This window comes from Dermacentor variabilis, chromosome 1 (genome assembly GCF_050947875.1).
Source record: "Dermacentor variabilis isolate Ectoservices chromosome 1, ASM5094787v1, whole genome shotgun sequence".
NCBI lineage: Eukaryota > Metazoa > Arthropoda > Arachnida > Ixodida > Ixodidae > Dermacentor > Dermacentor variabilis.
Genome location: NC_134568.1, coordinates 288,833,444 through 288,851,729, shown reverse-complemented (window position 1 = coordinate 288,851,729; position 18,286 = coordinate 288,833,444). Strand labels below are relative to the sequence as shown.

Below are 18,286 nucleotides of genomic sequence, written 5' to 3'. Positions count from 1 at the left end.
TTCAAAATATGGCGCGTCCCTCTGCAAAAACCATGAAGTTTGTACCAGAGTACAAGCGGCCCCCCTCCCTCCTGCACTGCCTTCCTGCTTTCTTCTCTTGTGCGTGATTTGGCTCACCATCACACGCTTTCGCTTGCACATACAGCATAGGGCACGCAGGGACGATGTTATCACCCTTGGACTTTATACGGAGCATTGCGGCAACCACGATGGCAGAAATGTGCCTGGAGTGTTCATACTATTGCTTGCGCATAACCCATGTTCACGAAGTGAAACATCACTGTATTTTATTTAAATTGCTTACCGAATAAACAGGTGTGACTTATGTACTTATGACTTACGCCCTGTTTCTCTTTCACATCCCTGTCTTTTTGAATTGCGCTAAAGGCTTTGTCGTTAAGAATAAACCGTACCAACTAGCCCAAGAATCAGCCTTGTTAACTTATGTACGTTTCCTTTTCCGGAAAAACTGACATTCTAATGGTGGTGTGACTTATGGACTGGAAAATATGGTATTTGAATCTGTCTCTGCCATTGCATCTTTCTTGTTGCACTCTTCTTTGGGGCAAACACTGAAAACAATTTCCTGAAATTTCAAGTTCCAAATTTTCAAGTTCAGCGCAGGTAACGAACTCACTGTCATTGCACATAGTCTTCAAACGAAGTGTTGCTGTTAACATCCAGCTGGTCTGGTAACAGACCGCTGTCCGCATCCACGGGTCGATCACCTCATCGCGCTGTTCTTCTTGCTCGCCTTCACTGCACAGTGGGGAAAGGCCTGATTTATGCCAGCAGTTTCTGAATGTAGCCAGTGTTACTGTCCACAAGGAGCTTCAAGTTTGTTCAACTGAAATATTAGCTATTCAGAAATTTTTTTAATAGAATGCATAGGAAAACCGCTGGGGATTTTTTAAAAGTTCGTTGTTCTGAAATATTCGTTAAACCGATGTTCGTACAACTAAGAGTTAACTGTATACAGTTTAGGCGCAGACAGTATGACTGGCAGCGCTCAGCACTAACTTACAGTTTGGGTGCACTGAAGCAAGCGTGCTAAGTTTGCACCTTTGCCAAATACAAAGCGCACATGTGCTCAGTGAGTGAGCACATGTGCGCTTGCATTGCGGCAGTAGCTGATCACCGCGCTGCTGTGGGCCATGTTCAGTGCACCAAACTAATTATAGGGGCAAATTTTAGGTGATTTAAGTGTCGCAGGCGTGGTGTGTTCGATTTTGCTGGCCACTGCCTGCAGGTACGCTGCAAACACTGTGTTATATATGCAATTTTTTTAACCAATGGATGCCGCACTTCGGACTCGTGTTGAAAGAGAAAATGAGACATCCACCGAATTGTAGACAAAGGAAACCCATACGGGTTCCTCGTAAGAAAAGCCTCGCAGTTGAAGAAAAATTCATACTGGTCCAGGACTCGAACCTGGGACCACCACATTCCCACGGCAGCCACTCTACCATCTGACCTAACCAGGCAGCTAGCAGATAGCAGGGCAAAGTCGAATTTGTCTATAACTTGGAGCAAAGGCAAGGTTATGACGTAATAGTTCTGCAGAAACCCGCAAGTGGAGAGAAGTAATTAAGGGGAAATGAGCCATCCACCCAATTGTAACAATTGCTACAAAGGAAACCCATACAGGTTCCTTACAGGTTTCTGCAGAACTATTACATCAAAATCGTGTCGAAAGAATTCCTAACGTTGTGAGCTTTGACTATGATGGCAAGATGACGACAAACTTGGGAAACAGATGGCCTGTTCTAGTCAGATGTTGGCGATTGGGCCAGCACCCCACAGTCCTGGAGCCACCTCACAGATCGAGCACGTGATTGGCCACAGCAAGCTCAGCAAGCAGGCTCGTCATGGCACTCTGTGACGGCCGCGGTATTTACACAGCAGATACAGCTACATGCAACTGTAGTGGCCAACTGTAGTGTATATGACAGTGCTGGAGTGTTTATGTTTATTTATGCTATTTATGTGCTATTTATGTTTTACAAGAAATAACTTTGGGAGTGTTAGCCAGCACCACCACTCACAAACCTTGGCGGCGGATGTGGCAACAATCGGGCAACATTGTTGCCTTCACCCCAAAAAAATCGCGTACTCGTGACGCCTGTGGCAGAAAGGGTGTTCCACATCCGCAGCCTTGGTTTGTGAGTGGTGGTGCTGGCGTAAACTCCCAGCGTTCTAGTAGGAAACATTAATACCCGAGAAAGTAGATGGGAAAACGGCACCGCGGTAGTTCAATTGGCAGAGAATCGCACGCGTAATGCAAAGACGTGGGATCGTTCCCCAGCTGCGACAAGTTGTTTTTTCATCTACTTTCATTTCCATTAATTTATCATTTATTTAATTCATTAAGCAAATACAAGTAATTTCCCTAATGTTGTTCTTGGTGTCAATGTTTGTTGGCTTCTTATGGTACCTCTTATTCTCTTGTGGTTCGTTTTCACAGAAAAAAACTAGCCAGTAGTGCACAAAATTGCCATTGAAGACTGAACTTGCTATAGTTATATCATAACATGAGTGTTTGCATGTTATTTTTTTGTGTCTTGTGTTTTTATCCCTGTAGGAAGTCCCTACGAAAGATGCACTTGAATTGTCCTTTATTTGCAAACAGAACATGCTTTCTTTTAATACAATAGCTGATCGTGGCCGATTATAATTAAAATTGTGACATCACAGTAATGTGCTTGGAGAATTCAGAGCTGGAGTTGCCACCCGTACTTCACTTTCGTTGATCTGAGCTTGCGTTAATACAGCAGATCCTTTCTATACATTTTTTACGGGATCATGGAAAAATGCGCAAGGGGCAGGCAAATCTGAGAGCCAGGAATTTAAAAGCCATTTGCCTAGACCACACAAATACCACATAGGAGCCAGGAAAATATAACAACCAGCAACATTTCAGCAGCATTCTACCGTGTTTTTCTTTAGTGTCTCTAAAACCTAGCATAACTGTTTGATGTGGCAGGGCACACTGAGAGCTCTGGGTCCCTGGGCTCCTTGGACAGCCCACCTGGAAGGCGAGTCTCCTCACTCTCATCACCAACAGACTCCCAGCAGAGCCTCTCACCGGTCCCCACACCACCACCTCATGCTCAGAAAGTTACCCTGCTCACTCATAAGAAGATTGATGGCAGTTTGCCTCGTAAGTGATTTGCTGTGTGCATTCTATATTGGTGATTTAAAAGATGTTTTGTGGTGTTACGAACTGTTCATGTTCGCCTCATGTTCTCTGTATTGTGCTTCTATTGTAATTTCCATGCCTTCAGCTGTTCAAGTGCATGAGAGATGTTGAAAAATTAGTATGTATGCTTTGTTGTTAGTGTGTATTTTTACACAACTTTCTTTTTGTATAACCTGCAATATGAGTGTGAACTATAAAGACTTAAATCAGTACAAAACAAGTACAGCTCGGACCACTTATAATGTAACCACTTATAGTGCAGGACTGGATATAATGCGGTCATTTCTGACTCCTGTTTATCTTCCCATAGAACTTAATGTGCTACATGCGTATCGCTTATAGTGGAGCAGTGCAAGATGAAATACTAGTTTTAATGCGGTTGCCAGAAAATCCTGCAGACAAGTGAGGCAGTGAATGCACTTCTTAACTAGGTGCTCCGGCCAAGGATAGAGCGATGAGGGTGATGCAGAAGAGGCGGAGGAGACACGATACGAGCAAACAAAGAAGGAACAGAGAAAAAAAAAATGTGGCGGTAACGTGCTGGCTCAGTGGGCACGTGGGAGTTTCTGAGGTGACCAAGAAGCCTTTTGGTCTGAGCGCATGTCAGCGACGCGCGGTCTACACCAAATGCACATACATTGTCGCTCTTTGGCTCTCCAGTTTGTGTTCAGAAAGTAAATGCAGTTGCCAACTAATATTTTTGGACATTTACTGGGTCTCAGAAATGTCTTAATTATCGGGCAGGCTGGAAAAACTAATTTCAACGGTGAAGTTCATCACCACAGAAAAATCGGTCAAGGCCATGAATGTGTTTTGTGTTCGCCTGTCGCGATGCATATCATAGCGACAGGCAGATTTGGTGCCTGCGATCTTGAATTTGTGGCGCTCTCTGTTCTGCAAATTCATCAGTTCGGAACGTTGTCCACGTGCAAGCTTTCGCCACTCCTATCAGTATGCACACATAAAAACTATTGCTATATGCCTTTGCAGTAGTGTCTGGCTGATTGCCTGCGAATCCCACTTCACGCGCGCTGCCATCACTTTAGCCTGTGCACATGATCTTGTGCCAGATCTCAGTGTATTCATCTTTGGTTACAAAAATATATGAAGGACAAGCTTCCCGCGACGGCATCGCCTGTCACCCCTGCCGTCTAGGCCTAACCAGCACCGTCCTCTTGGGAATTGCCAACCAAACTTGCTGTTTTGGTGCAGAGTCAGCGAAATGCATTGCAGTGGTTGTACAGCACTTGCGAAGTGGAGGAACCTCCTTGCCAATGAAAATTAGGGCACATCTTGGTCGTATGCTTTGATTCCCAGACACACGCAGCTGCTTGATTTACGTGTTTTTCACGTGCACAGCTTTTGAGAAATGTTGTTTGGTTATAGTGCGGTATCTCTTATAGCTCAAAAATTCGAGGCTCCTGCTGCTTTATATTATAAGTGGCCTATGCTGTACATTGAAAGCCTATGTTGTACTGGTTGGAACTGTGGTCATGCAGTTGTGTCCTCAGTGCTATCAACATCTTAAAACCCTCTCTGACATGGTGGATTCCTCCAGAATGAAACTTGATGCTGCTAAGTAGTATACTACAGTACATCTACATCTACATATTAAAATCCATCAAATTTTTGGCAGTTGCTTTTAGTGCCTTTAAGGTTGTGTGAAAGCATATACACTGTCATGCTGATATTAGAAATGCTTAGTAGGCTACTTGCATTGGTCCCTGCCAAATTGTATTTCACTGATAATTTTCAACAATATCATGCAGCATGCTGATAAGCATTCCATAATGCCTGCAGTGACTTAATGCCTGAATTTCAGATGGCCTTGCCACATCTCTTCTTGTGCTCCCCAAAGCTTTTGTTACAGTGTAAAACTGATTATGTATCCCCCATTTATCTGGCAACCCACATTTTATGACAGACAGGCACGAGCCTGGTACTCATAGAAAGATTGCATTAAATGTAGAAAATGTATGATGGTGGGTGGCACATGGCATTCTTACAATTATTTGCGGTAACCAATACAAATCAATGCTGGCAAGGTGCGAAGATGCTGGTAGTGACTTCTTCACAAACATTCCATAGACAAGGTGCACACAAAACAATCATTGAGAACTGAATCAAGCACCTGGGAGTTTTCCTGCAGTGTGTGTTTCCCCTAGGTATTTCCATACTGCACATGGAGGCTTGTTTCCGAGCACTTGGAACTTGTTCTCCATGAAAATTTAGGCTTAGATTAGCTGCAAATTATTTAATATTGTTTTCAAATGCTTTCAAATGTACCATAAGTACCATAGCTGATGCTTGTTAGGTACTTGCACACGACTACAGACTTTAATGTGTGCTATTTGTGCTGCTGCATGCAATCATGTGTGACATGGGCATTGTAATTTGTGTCCTCGAATATAACTGTAAGGCAGGTTTTTGGTGCCTATAATTTCTCGCGATATGCCATGCAGCTCCGCAACACCTTTTACCCTGCATGTGCCAGCATTAAGCTCCATGTATCAAAGGAATGCAGAATGATACTGACTGAGCCCTCTAGGTTGTAATTTAAGGGACCCTGAAACACTTTTTGATCATAGTAAGAAAACATTGCCAATCTGTAGATGAGGCTTCTGTGAACATGTGAGCCAAATATTGCTGTGCATGCAGCAGTAAATTGACAATCTCTTCTCAAAAACAGTAAAAAAATCGCCGGCTCTCTCCTTCGCAATGTTGTTAAGCAGCCAGCTTGCGAGCAGGTAAGTGGGTCCAACAGGTATTGGCGGATTTCGTGATTGCAAGAACATTTTCAATAATACTATTATTCCTAATTTTGATTTAAGTGAAGAATACATGTCTGCAATATTAAAAAACCAAAAAGGTATTTAATCTTTGCTCTTCTGGTCTCATTCCATGGTCGTCTGCTTCATGCTGTGTTTTCTCCTCCAATCATATGAGGGCACACCCTGTGTACTACATGAGTGCTCTTTCAAACATTACGTGCCCGAGTTGGTCACATGTTTCGTACTCAGTCTGGTATGACAGTACTCACTAATGCATATCATCATCTCCCAAGGCCAGACATATGCTTGCTTGCGTGTGCACGCCTAGGCAGCGGCAGCGTGCACTTATTCCTGGCTAGATGCCTTGGTAGACATCTCTTTGTATTGACCTATTGATAGCACTTCAAAACGTGCAATTTCGATTTGGCTACTATCTGTTGGTCAAGCTGGTGCAGGACAAAGCCAGTCCACATCACGTAGCATGGCCAGACTGGAGCGCATGAGCGTGAGTGCACACTCTGACCCTACTGTGCACATAGCAAATGTTCCATGTTCCACTATATGCATGACGTTTGCATTTAGCTGTGTATGCTGCGTAGAGTAGATACCGTGGCTGCCACAGGGGGGTGCTGTGACGAACCGTCTTGCTGGTGAAATGCTCCAACAATTGCGTGCTCTGAGTGGTCTCTGGGGGTGTCATGCGTAGATATCAGCAGCCCAAGCACCTGTCTCACATTGAGAGAGTGCCGCACACACTTGAACCAGAAGTAACGTCGTAAAGCAAATAACAAAAGAAAGTGCCCTGTTTTCATGCAGCCTTGCCCCCTTGCCATCACCCCTGTGTAGCTTTTAGCACGCTACTGGAGACAAAAACAGCGCGTCAATCAGCAAGATAAATACCTCTAACTCCGCTTATACTTTCAGGATTAGAAATGTTTTTGTGGCAGGAGGTTCGTGAGGTGACGTCAGTGAAGCCATTCTATGATTAGTAATAAAAGTTTCAGGGCACCTTTAAAGGTTTGCATGGAGTAACTTAACTTACAGGCAAGCTGCATGTTTGTGAACAAGTACAGTACAGGCAAAATATGCAAACAACTACATTGACACTACTCTTCACTGCTTCTAGCACTAATCATTGCCAAGCAGTTAATTGAAATTTGGTCATGTGTGTAAGTCTTCCCTTCAGAGAATATTCATGCAAAAGAGTCGGTTTAATTTGTTTCCCTTTTCTTGCACAGAATGTGACTGCAGCACCACTGCATCTTCATGTTGTGCTCTGTAGCTTGTCTGCACTCTGAAAGGAAAAAATTGTCATTCACCTACTAGCAGCACAAAGCTACAAAGAAACCCTTTATACTAACTCATGGGTTTAAAATGATGTCGAGAAACTTTGCGTTAAAGGGCCCCCGAAACGGTTCGGACAAATTTTGTAGACTCGTAGGGTACAGCTAACGTTAATCATTCATACCACAATTTGTGTGAAGCGTCTCATGTTGAGAGCTACGGACGATTACAAGTTACCCTCCTCTATAGACATGCAATTTCCCCTCAACTCGTTCGCCGAGTGATCGGGGCTAAGCTCCGCTTTCACTGGCTCTGCATCATGGTAACACGTCGTGTCTTTGACTTCCGGTTCTCTAGGAGCGCGCGCGCGAAGCCTCTCCAAACTCTCCGCCAGCTGCTTGGCAGTCGACCCCAAGCGAGAGCTATCGAAGCAGCATGCGTTGCGAGCATTCTGTCACAGTGCCGAACGTGTCTGGTATTTCGGTAACCACAGGCGAGCTAGGCATTTCGACGGATGGGTTGGAGGCATAAACTCAAGCTGATGAAGAAACTTTAGCGTAGACGTATGTGAGCGGCTTGATCAGTCTGCACAGTCCAGCCACCTGGTGTTGCATAGCTTGACCAGCTAAACAAAGAGCTAATATTGCTCTAACTAAAACATTTAGAAAAACAGTGTGTTAACGATTACACTCTTGCGTAAAATGTACACCAGCAGCAAAGAATACACTTTGTTACTGCTATTGTGTTTAGTTGAGCTCTGTGCCACCAGGTAGCTGCACTGTGCAAACCATTCACGTTTGCGCTTCTGCTCATCCCATGAAACAGCATAGTCAAAAGGCCAGGCCCAGTCCCCTAGCGCTTGCGTTTACCCGAAATAATCCTCTGGTGTAAAGTGACAGTCGTAAAGGGCAAATCCTGGTGCTGATCAAATAGCGACAGTCCAATGCGCTGCAGCCACCCCGCTCGTCTGCTGCCTTGCAAAGGGACACGATGTCACAGCTTGGCATATTGCCAGTCGCTACGTTTGCAGCCCAAAATGCAACAAAGGCGAATCATGGTGCTCGCTAAAAGACTGAGACTGACACTGACCGCGGAGCTCTCGTCAAAACGAAGCACGTAACGCTGTGTGTTCGAAGTGCTTAAGTGTAGTGAGAAATCGTTCTTGTGCATTCTTTTTCTGCTACTTTCTTTTTATAGAAACAAATTAACTCTTTGAGGGTTGATTTTTTTCGACATATGCGACCGCCCAGGGTCGATTTTTTTTTATTACAGATTTCAGTTCTTCTTAGGGACATATTTTGAAAAAAAATTCACCGCAATTTTTCCATGGTGACCGTAAGGTGAGAAAAAAATATTTTTCGTTGGTATATATGTACTCTTCATGAATAACAACAATAAAAAAGGACATAAACTTATAAGAATTAAAAATTTGATGCATTTTTATGCACATAGTTCAAGGCCTTGAAAATGCACACACGAGAATATTTTGCAAGACTCAAATCTTCGAGTAATATCTAATATGTACTTCCATAGCGTAATTGAACTGCGTAGGTGCGCGCACTCAAGAAAACTGCGTGTTTGTGTGCTCGACAAAGCAAAACGTGTGACACACTTCCGCTAATCTTCATCTTATCGCCAACCAGAGGCAATTAGTTTTCGCAAGTGTCAAAAAAAAAAAAAAAAGCAGCAGAAACGCACGCCCGGCGCCATACTTCCTATGCGCACCCCTGTGAGCACTGAACGAGCGAGAAAGAGGTGGTCGCCCTTTGAGCGATTAGTAACGAGATAGCCATCAGTTTTGCAAGCGCAAGAAGCCAAAACTGCCAGCGAAAACAATACCCGAGCCGCCACCCGCCTGCCAATGCGCGGGCGGTACTATATAGACGCGCGGGACCGAACTAGCGCTAAAACAAACCATGCAATGAAAACCGACAGAGGGAGGTGTACAAAAAAAATTCCCTGTATTCCCACATAGCGGCAGCACATGACAGAAAAGAGAAAGTTGGGAAATGAGCGCGCTTTTTAAATGTACAGACGGCGCCATAAATATACGGCATCGACCATTTTCGGACTTGTTCGCGGCGCCGTATATTTTCATCATTAACCCTCAAAAGGTCAACTGACGTTCCAACTATTACGAACAACATTTGTTCACTATAAAGTTGGAAAAATTACCGATGACGCGCCTTGGGCAGCCAATCAGATAGCTCGCCTTACTAGCGTCATTAGGGCAATTTACGTCAAATGGTTAAGGCGACTGAACATTCAGCCGAGTGATTTACTGCGATTGGCAGCAATGTACATTTTTAAAACCTTATAATAAATTACAGGCTTTACGCGGATCACTTAGACGTGTCAATTAATGATCAGTAGAACCTGTTCTAACGACTCAGTACATTTGTACAAAATCGTAAAAATCATTTCAGGGTCCCTTTAATGTGTGAGCTGGAACAGGGTTTAAAGACTACCCTAACTGAAAAGTGCTAGCTGTTGAATCATGGGATGCTCATTTGTGCACTCTTCATGTAGCTTGGGTGAGAACGTGTGGCTGTGTAAACTGTAGGGGACTGTGGCAGCAGCAGCAGCTTGCGGTCGAGCAGCAGCAACCAGGGGGAATCCAGTGGACGCGAACGGCGCGAGGAAGTGCGGCCACATCACTGGCAGAGCGGTCCTGTAGACCGCTGGAGTGTGTCCCAAGTGGGCCAGTGGCTGGTGGTGCTGGGCCTGGAAGCACATGTAGCCACCTTTGCCACTCAGGGCGTTGGTGGTGAGGCTTTGCTGCAGTTGGACAGTGCCCGACTTAAGGTGAGCTAGAAGAGTTTGAGTTGCACACTTTGCATGTTCAGCTGAAATTTGATATAACAAACCTCGACTTATCAAAATTTGTTATGTAATGAACTTCTTCAAATGACTGACCTTAGTTGCATTTAAAATCATGTATTCCTTGCTGCAGTTTAACAAAGTAATTACTACACTTTCAATTTAATGAAGTCCATGTACCTGACGCTATCTTGGCAAGCAAAAGATCATTGTTCAACAGTGAATTCATCATTTGCTTGCATCCTTTCATGTGACTTGTGCTGGCAATGGCAGAAAACACTGACTGTCAAGTAGAGGACAGAATGTACTGCTTCATCATTGATCATGCTAGTATGGAAATTGTGATGTGTGCACTCCATCCATGCTTGCAGTTTCATGGAGCAGTGAGTTTGGTCTGTCTTGGTGTATTTACACTATGTTGTTATTGGGAATGAACATAGCAAAGCTACGGCCATCTTTGTCTTGCAAATCACTGCACCAAGTTACTAAAACAGTTATATTACCACCCTAGCTTTTGCAGGCCATCTGGGTGATTTGCATGTATACATGATGCCATAGGATGGTGGCTGCTAGCACTAAATGGCTCCATGCGGCAGCTCTGCCCTTAATGTGATCTCTATACAACATGTGCCAGTGGTTTTGACTGTAGTGCTGTGTAATTTTTACTGCTGAAATCGTGACGCAAACCTTGACACTGATAGTATTCAAAATATAAAGTTTTTGTTGCATGTATGAATTCGTCATACAGTTAAAACTCTATAAAAAAAAACTTCAATATAACGAAATGCTCGACATAACGAAGTATTTAACTTTTCGTAACCTCTTGTCCATAAACACCATGTATTTATAACCTCAATATAACGAAGTGTGTTTATATGCGATTTCATTACAACGAAATTTCAATGCCGCCGCAAAGGAATACCGAGGCAACACGTAAATGCAGATAGTCAAATGATTGCATTACAAGCGGCTGCTTGCAAACGCATCTCTTAAATCGTGCGCCGCGCGACAAGAGCGACCGCTGATGTGGAGCCGCATCATGTTCCAAGTGCGATAAGATCCTATCGCGCCCTGCACACTGTGTGCTTTAGGTACGGGTGAAAGTGTGCGAGGGTGAGGCAAGAAAGAAAGTGGCTTCACGAGTGCCACCTTCCCGCGCGAGCAAAGGTAATGAGGGTGAGGGGAGCGAGCTTGCGGTAACGTAATCAAGCACGCGCGTCTCGGCCGTGGCTTCGCATGGCTGTAAGCGCCGGTGAGCGTATACGCAGCCGCGCACCCTGCTTTATAGGTAAATATGCCGCGTATGCAAAGAGTGGGTGTGCCGCAACGGCGTGCCTCCATGTAAGCTGTCTTACCGCGCGTTTAGTATTGGAGGTCGCGTAATCTCAAGCTTTGGTGACCCGTTGGAGCGAGAAACAACCGAAGCATTCGCTCCCCGCTGCTGCCTTTTCCTGATAACGTCGTCCCAGTGCGAGCGACTCTATCAGCCGCGGCGGTGGAGTATATGCGAAAGCGTGACTGGCTTCGCTTAATCCGTCTCGCCGAGAAGATATCGTCGGTGTACGTGGCATGAAACCGTATCATTCGTCGCCGACTACCAAATTGATCAAAATTAATTTTTTCATTAAAATTTGCTTTTTTTTTTACTTCCCGATAATTCGGAAAATTCTGAAAATTCTGCGGCCCCTTCCGTGTAAGAAAAATTGATTGGCGACTGTAACTATTTGCATAAAAGTTCGAATTTCATTAGAACGAAATTTCGATATAGTAAAGCAAATTGCCGATTTTACCGAATTCGTTATATCGAGGCTTAACTGTATCAAGCTTCAGCTGTATAGGCATTGCTCTGTAAGGAGCAATTGATGCCACTTAGACCCCCCCCCCCCCCCCCCCCCCCCTTTTTTTTTTGTTCACAGCACATGTGCTGACCCTTGCATATTAATGTGGGATTCTCAAATCAAGACCAAGTGATTTGCTATGCCTACCTTTGCACATAGTCTGTGGAATGTTGCAAACCATTGTAACTTGTGCTAAATGTAGCATGACAGGAGTCTGACAGGGGAGTCTTAGCATAGCCAGTGAGCAAAGCTACCTTTCCACTTTGTACAAGTCTTGCAGAGACATCAAAGTCACTCATATTCACTCCCATTCTAATCTTATTCATGGCGTTTCTTGACAGCACAGACACACCCACCGTAGTTGCTTAGTAGCCATGGTGTTGGACTGCTAAGCACAAGGCCATGGGATCAAATCCCGGCCACGGTGGCCACATTTCGACGGGGGTGAAATTTAAAAACAACCATGTACTTAGATTTAGGTGCACGTTAAAGAACTCCTGGTGGCCCAAATTTTTTCAGAGTCCCCCACTACGGCGTGCCTCATAATCAAATCATAGTTTTGGCACGTAAAACCCCATAATTTAATTATTTTATAGCAATGACAGAACTGAAACGTTCAGCACCAAAGGAAAAAATATGTTATATTATAGTACCTACAAGATTTTAATGCAAAAGAAGGCTGTTCTATGAAATGCAGTGAAACGGTGGGGGCTCAAAAGTAATTATCTAGACTGATAATTAGCAGCCTAAATTACAAACACACAAGCTGCTTTGGGGCTGTATAAAAGGCAACAAACAGCAAGGGAATAAAGCTTGTTGAGTGACAAGCATAGGATTGATGAAGATAGTATGCACATGGTGTGAGTTTTGCGGCACGAAGCACTAAAGTGCAGAAAGAAAAAAGAACAAAGGGTTAGTGAAAGAAGGGCAAACACAAGCATTGTATACTAACCGGTTTTTTAGTCAAGAACGCAAATATATGCACAAGGTGATAGGGTTATCAAACACTGTATTAGAGACACTAGTCGCATTGTTAGGTCAAAACCAGCTGTAAAGATTTGTAAAAATTCATTACATGGCAAGAATTGTCGATAGATTAAGAACCAGACAAGATCAGGTTTGGCATAGGCATCCTATGAGGCATCCATAATTAAGCACTTAGAGACGTGTAATCATCTTCTTTAATGGTACTGATGTCATTTCTCTCTGGGATTTTGTGTCGTTATTGTTTGAACAATTTTATACCAAACAAGCAAAAGAAAATGTACGAGCTATGAAGGCCTTTGATGACCCAAGATATTCATCTGAAGCATAGTCAAAAGATGATAAAAGAAATACAGGTCACCTTCAGTTATAGCCGAAGTATTAAGCACCCTGAGGCACGTCCTACATCGGTCAAAGAATTATTTCACAATGCTACCAAACTTCATCAAAATGGTACCAGATAAGTTCTGGGACTATTTTAGTGAAAAAAGAAACAGGTCCATTTTACAAATTTCCGTTGATGATACCATAATCACAGATCAAAAGACATTGCTCGCTGTTTTAATACTTATTTTAAGGGTGTATTTTCCTCTTCCACTTCATGCACGACCCATACCATTGAGTTCAGTGCTTGGGATGTGAACTTTAGTAACTGTCGAGCAATGATCTCCATATTACTTCATGTAAAGACTTGTGATCTGACAACGTACCGTTTGTCTGCCTTTGGCAGTAGACAGACTCTCTTGCAAAGTTTCTTGAATTTCAGTTTTGCACCTCTCTTATATCTGCAAAGTCTCTTGACAACTTGAATGAATGAGAGAAGAATGCAAACTGAAGGGCTCCGTTTTTGTTTATAACAACCATTAAAGCCCACAGACAATGAAACCAAGGAAAGCATATGGGAAATTAGCCGTGGTCGAAATTGAAATGTAGAAAATTATGAAGGGGGGGGGGGAGGAAAATGATAGTGGATAAAAAGATAACTTGCCGCTGGTGGGAGCAGAACCCACAACCTCTGGATTATGCGTGTGTTGCACTACCAATTGTACTGCCGCGCCGGCTATCAATCCAGCCACTATCTTGGTTATTTATGTGTACTAGATCTAGCCCTGAGAGTGTTAGCCAGCACCACTCAGGGCAATCGCGGACGGATAAACATCTTTTTTCTTTGCCCGATGCCATCGCGTAACATGTTAGCTTAGGAGAGCAGGCACATGGCTAGTAAACCCTCGTTTGCTACCTAATGGCATCTAGGCTGCGAGATTCAAGACCCTTGCTGCGAATGAACGAGAGAATAAGGGAAACATAGGGGCTCGAATTTCGTTAATCATATCATTAACGCCAACACACAATGAAGCCAAGATAAGCATGGGGAAAATTAGCTGTGGTTGAAATTGAAATGTAGGAAATAATGAAGAAAAGGGGAAATGAAAATGGACGAAAAGATAGCTTGTTGCTAATGGAATCCGAACCCACAACCTCCTCACAACACCTGTTGCACTACCAATTGTGCTTCGGTGACTGCTATCGATCTGACTGCTATATTGGGTATTTATGTGTACTAGTATTTATGTGTTACAGTTATTATTTTTTTCTCTTTATAATGATGGTCAGATTGATTTAATCTTCTACGATATTTGGCAAAGCTCTTGACAAGCTCAGTCATGATAAGTTGATAACCTAATATTTAAGTTTAGAAAAATTGACATTCCTGAACTATTTGTATCATGGATTGCAGCATACCTGACTAATTGTCAACAACTTGTGGATGTGGGGACCCAACACTAAAACTGTCTTTAGGTCACATCTGGTGTTCTGCAGGGCAGTCTTTTAGGCCCTTTCTTATTACATGTTAATGGCATTGTTAAAGTAATCTGACCATGTGTTAAAATAAAGTTTGTTGACGATTGCATCTTGTACAATCAGATAACCTGTTCCCTGACCAGGATGACCTCAACAACACAAATGGAATGATCATTAATGTGTAAAAAAGTGTATTATTCCCTATCATGAGAAGCCAACAAACAGTCACCAAGTAAAACATAGGGGAAATTACTTGTGCTTACCAATTATATTAAAGAAATGATAAATTAATGACATTGAAAGTGGATGAAAAAACAACTTGCTGCATATGGGGAACGATCCCATGTCTTCGCATTACGTGTGGTGCACGCATTTCTTTAATTCAATTAGTAAGCACAAGTAATTTCCCCTATTTTTTTCCTTGGTGTCTTTGTCTGTTGGGGGGGGGGGGGGGGGGGGCTTCTCATGATATGATTAATAAAAAATCTGGCCCCTCAGTTAACCCCTTTCTTCTTGTGTTATTCCTTGTATCATAAGAAGACATCAATCATAAGAAGACATCACTTTCAATACTTATAAACTAAGAACTAAGCTCTTAGCTGCTAAAAAAGGGGACTAATTACAAACACTGGGGTGTTACCCTTACTAGCAACCTGCCCTGGAACCTTCACATCAGTAACATATGTGGTTCCATCTTTCACAAGCTATGTTTTTTTGAAATATAAACTTCAAAGAAAGCTCCTTCTAATGTCAAGCTGCTAGCCTATCTTACAATTATCAGACCAAAATTAGAATATGCCTATGTGGCCTGGGATCCCTATACTCAATGTAATATCAATAGTATTAAACAAATTCAAAGTATAAATTCTTCATATTGGGCTCACCTTCAGGACTAATAAATTGTATTGGATGTACCCTTATTCGAAGTACAGGGAAAAAAATTGAACCTTGAATTTCTGTGCCAACTAATTAACAAAAAGCTAGCCTTCGACCCATCACATTATGTAATGCCCCCTGTAACTAGACATATTCATGAAATGCCACTGTCAGCCAGCCTACCCTAACTTGTAGGTATGAGTGGGGGGAGGGGCACTATGCTTCAGCACTTCGTGCACCATAGTTGGCGCATGCCTGCTTGACAACTGCAGTCTGGTTCAAGCTTGAGAAAGCAATGGAAGCTAGCCATTATGTTCCTTGAAAAGCATCAGTCATTCCATCATGTTGCTTAGGTTTCACGAAAAGTGTTTCAGGGCTCCTTTAAGTACTTAAGAAAGATTCACATGGATCATGCAGGTTAATCACACCATCATTGCAGGCCTACTACAAGATACTTAAGAGTGCACAAAGTTTAGATAAATGCTACAACTGTTGCTGTGGCCTACTGCGTATTTAGCAGGACTGCAGACTTCCTTTGAAGAAGTGTTTTTTACTGAAGTTGAGGCATAGCAAGAAAGTTTATCGAGAAGACGATAGAGAGGATTAGCAGAGTACGGAGCATGGTGAGGGACTCATCACACATTGTATGCCGCTTTGGTAATGTGCACGGGCTTTGGCATGCCCCAGCTGTTTTGAAAGCTGGCAATGTATACTCTGGCCTGGGCAAGAATTGAATGGCCTTATCTGTATTCCAGGAGCTGGGAGTGGTGTCTACAAATGATCGGTCTTTGCTGAAGAAGAAGGTCAAGGAGCTTCGATCCCAGCTGGACAAGGAGCGCAAGGCCCAAGAGAAGGAATTGCGTGCCCGGGAAAAGCTTCAGCGCAAGGCAGACAAGGCAAAGCGCAAGTGAGGCCACAGCCCTTTGGCATTGGCAGAAAACAGCTATGGTGGCTTGACCTCTGTTACCACTCCCCTTGGAGAATTCATGTGAGCTAGCGTGTGCTCAGTTCATTTCGAACACAACGAACGTCACACTCACAATGTGCATTGGGCAGCCCCAGGAATAAGCTACCTGAGAGCATACTCCTCTGGGAAGGAAGTGATGCTGCATATATTTTTATGTTTATTTCAAAATGCTACACCTTGAGGCAGTCTCTGGAACAGAGATCTTAGAGGGAGTGATGGCTCATGAGTGTTCCCATTATTGTCTTTCCTTGTTTGTTTTCTTGCACATATGGCTGAAGGCCTTATCGGTATGTAAATGCACATGCACACATATATTTAACATACATTCCTTTTACACCAGAGTTTATGTAACGCCTATGGGTTGTGACTGATCCTCTGGCAGCTAGTGGAAGCCTCTTGTATTGTTGCTGCTGGTAAAGCACGCAGTGGTTGATTTTTGTCCTGAAACCTCCCTCCCCCTGTTCTTGTATTCCCCCCCCCCCCCCCAAATCTTTTTGTGTGCATGTGTGCGTGCGTGTGTGTGGGTACTGATTTTTTTTTTTTTTTTGCCCTTTTAGATATTCAGCGTGTCATTTCACAGAGGTTCTTGTTTGTCCCCCATCACTTGCCGAGCTCTTAAGATGTCATTGTAGTTGCGGCTCCCTGTACCATTTTGTACATTTCATATGAGTACCTAGTATTTGTTGTGTTCTTGTTGATCTTAGTCATGTAGGATGTCGCGGGGTAGTGACCGAGTGTTTCGATTCTTGAGGTAATGAGGGCAGCCATGCACACAGGCTATTTCTTCTTGAATCGATATCCACTTGATTTTGCTCCCGCTGTATTGTGTGCCGTTTCTGCTCATACTGCACTGTACTTTTCCGGTGCCTGACTTATTATGCTTCTCTCTCACTTTGTATGGTGTGCAGCTCTGAAAAACTTGCCTAAATTTGCAGCTGTAATGTGTGGGTGCTGTTTTTGTTGTTGTTTCAAAACCATTTTTCCCCCCTCAAGATACCTCTGTGCATGTTATCGAAATTGGGGCCATTTCTTTATGACAGGGTACCATGGCTGTACAGTAGAACATTGCTATAGTAAGCTGCTTTGTGGTTAACATATTTATAAGATAAGAAAACCTTTTGTCTGCAACTGTTTAAGATTTATGGGTGTCTATGGCATTGTACCTGCGCATAGTGAAAGTGCATTTGTTAAGTGATACGGTTTCAGTGCCAGAAACTCCAGGAATGGTATTGGTTGTAGTGTATTATCTGCTTAGTCACAGTTTACATATTGGAACATAACAATGTGTAAACTTCAGTATTTATAGTATAGGTGCTGCAAGTCTCCAAATTGCTATAAATTTGCATTATAGGTGCTGAGACTAATAAGAAGGCTTCCACTGTAATGGCAGATTTAGCAGTAAACAGTAGTAATGAGTGTGGAAAAACGTTGACTGAAGTTGTACACTGTGGTTTAATATGTGATGTAACACTTAATCCTCTTGCCTGCGTCTCAAGCAATGAGACCGCAAAATCACATGCTGCCTGTGGTCAGCGGTGCACAAGCTCAAAAGTTTTTGCAGCATTGTTTGGAGCAAGCACGTCGTGTTCAACATTTTTTTCCCCCCAAAAGTGGTTAGTGTCAGCTGCTGCAGGCAAAATTGTCTGTAATTTCACACATGTTCAGCATGGCCACTGCACTGTCTCCCTGTCTGTCTGTGCATTCCCTTGCTCAAAATGCGAGTCACAGGCTTGACTGTTACATC

At 43.3% G+C, this 18,286-nt stretch overlaps 1 protein-coding gene across 2 annotated transcripts in view; it reads left to right on the top strand.

The window, feature by feature from the left end:
• Window positions 1–18,286, top strand: part of Spn (protein phosphatase 1 regulatory subunit spinophilin) — a 152,822-nt gene that overhangs the window by 129,623 nt on the left and 4,913 nt on the right. For both annotated transcript variants that reach the window (XM_075677755.1, XM_075677750.1), the window contains exons 16-18: window positions 2,984–3,160; window positions 9,818–10,059; window positions 16,331–16,482. In XM_075677755.1, the coding sequence (XP_075533870.1) occupies window positions 2,984–3,160; window positions 9,818–10,059; window positions 16,331–16,482 (571 nt within the window). The remainder of the gene's footprint in view (window positions 1–2,983; window positions 3,161–9,817; window positions 10,060–16,330; window positions 16,483–18,286) is intronic.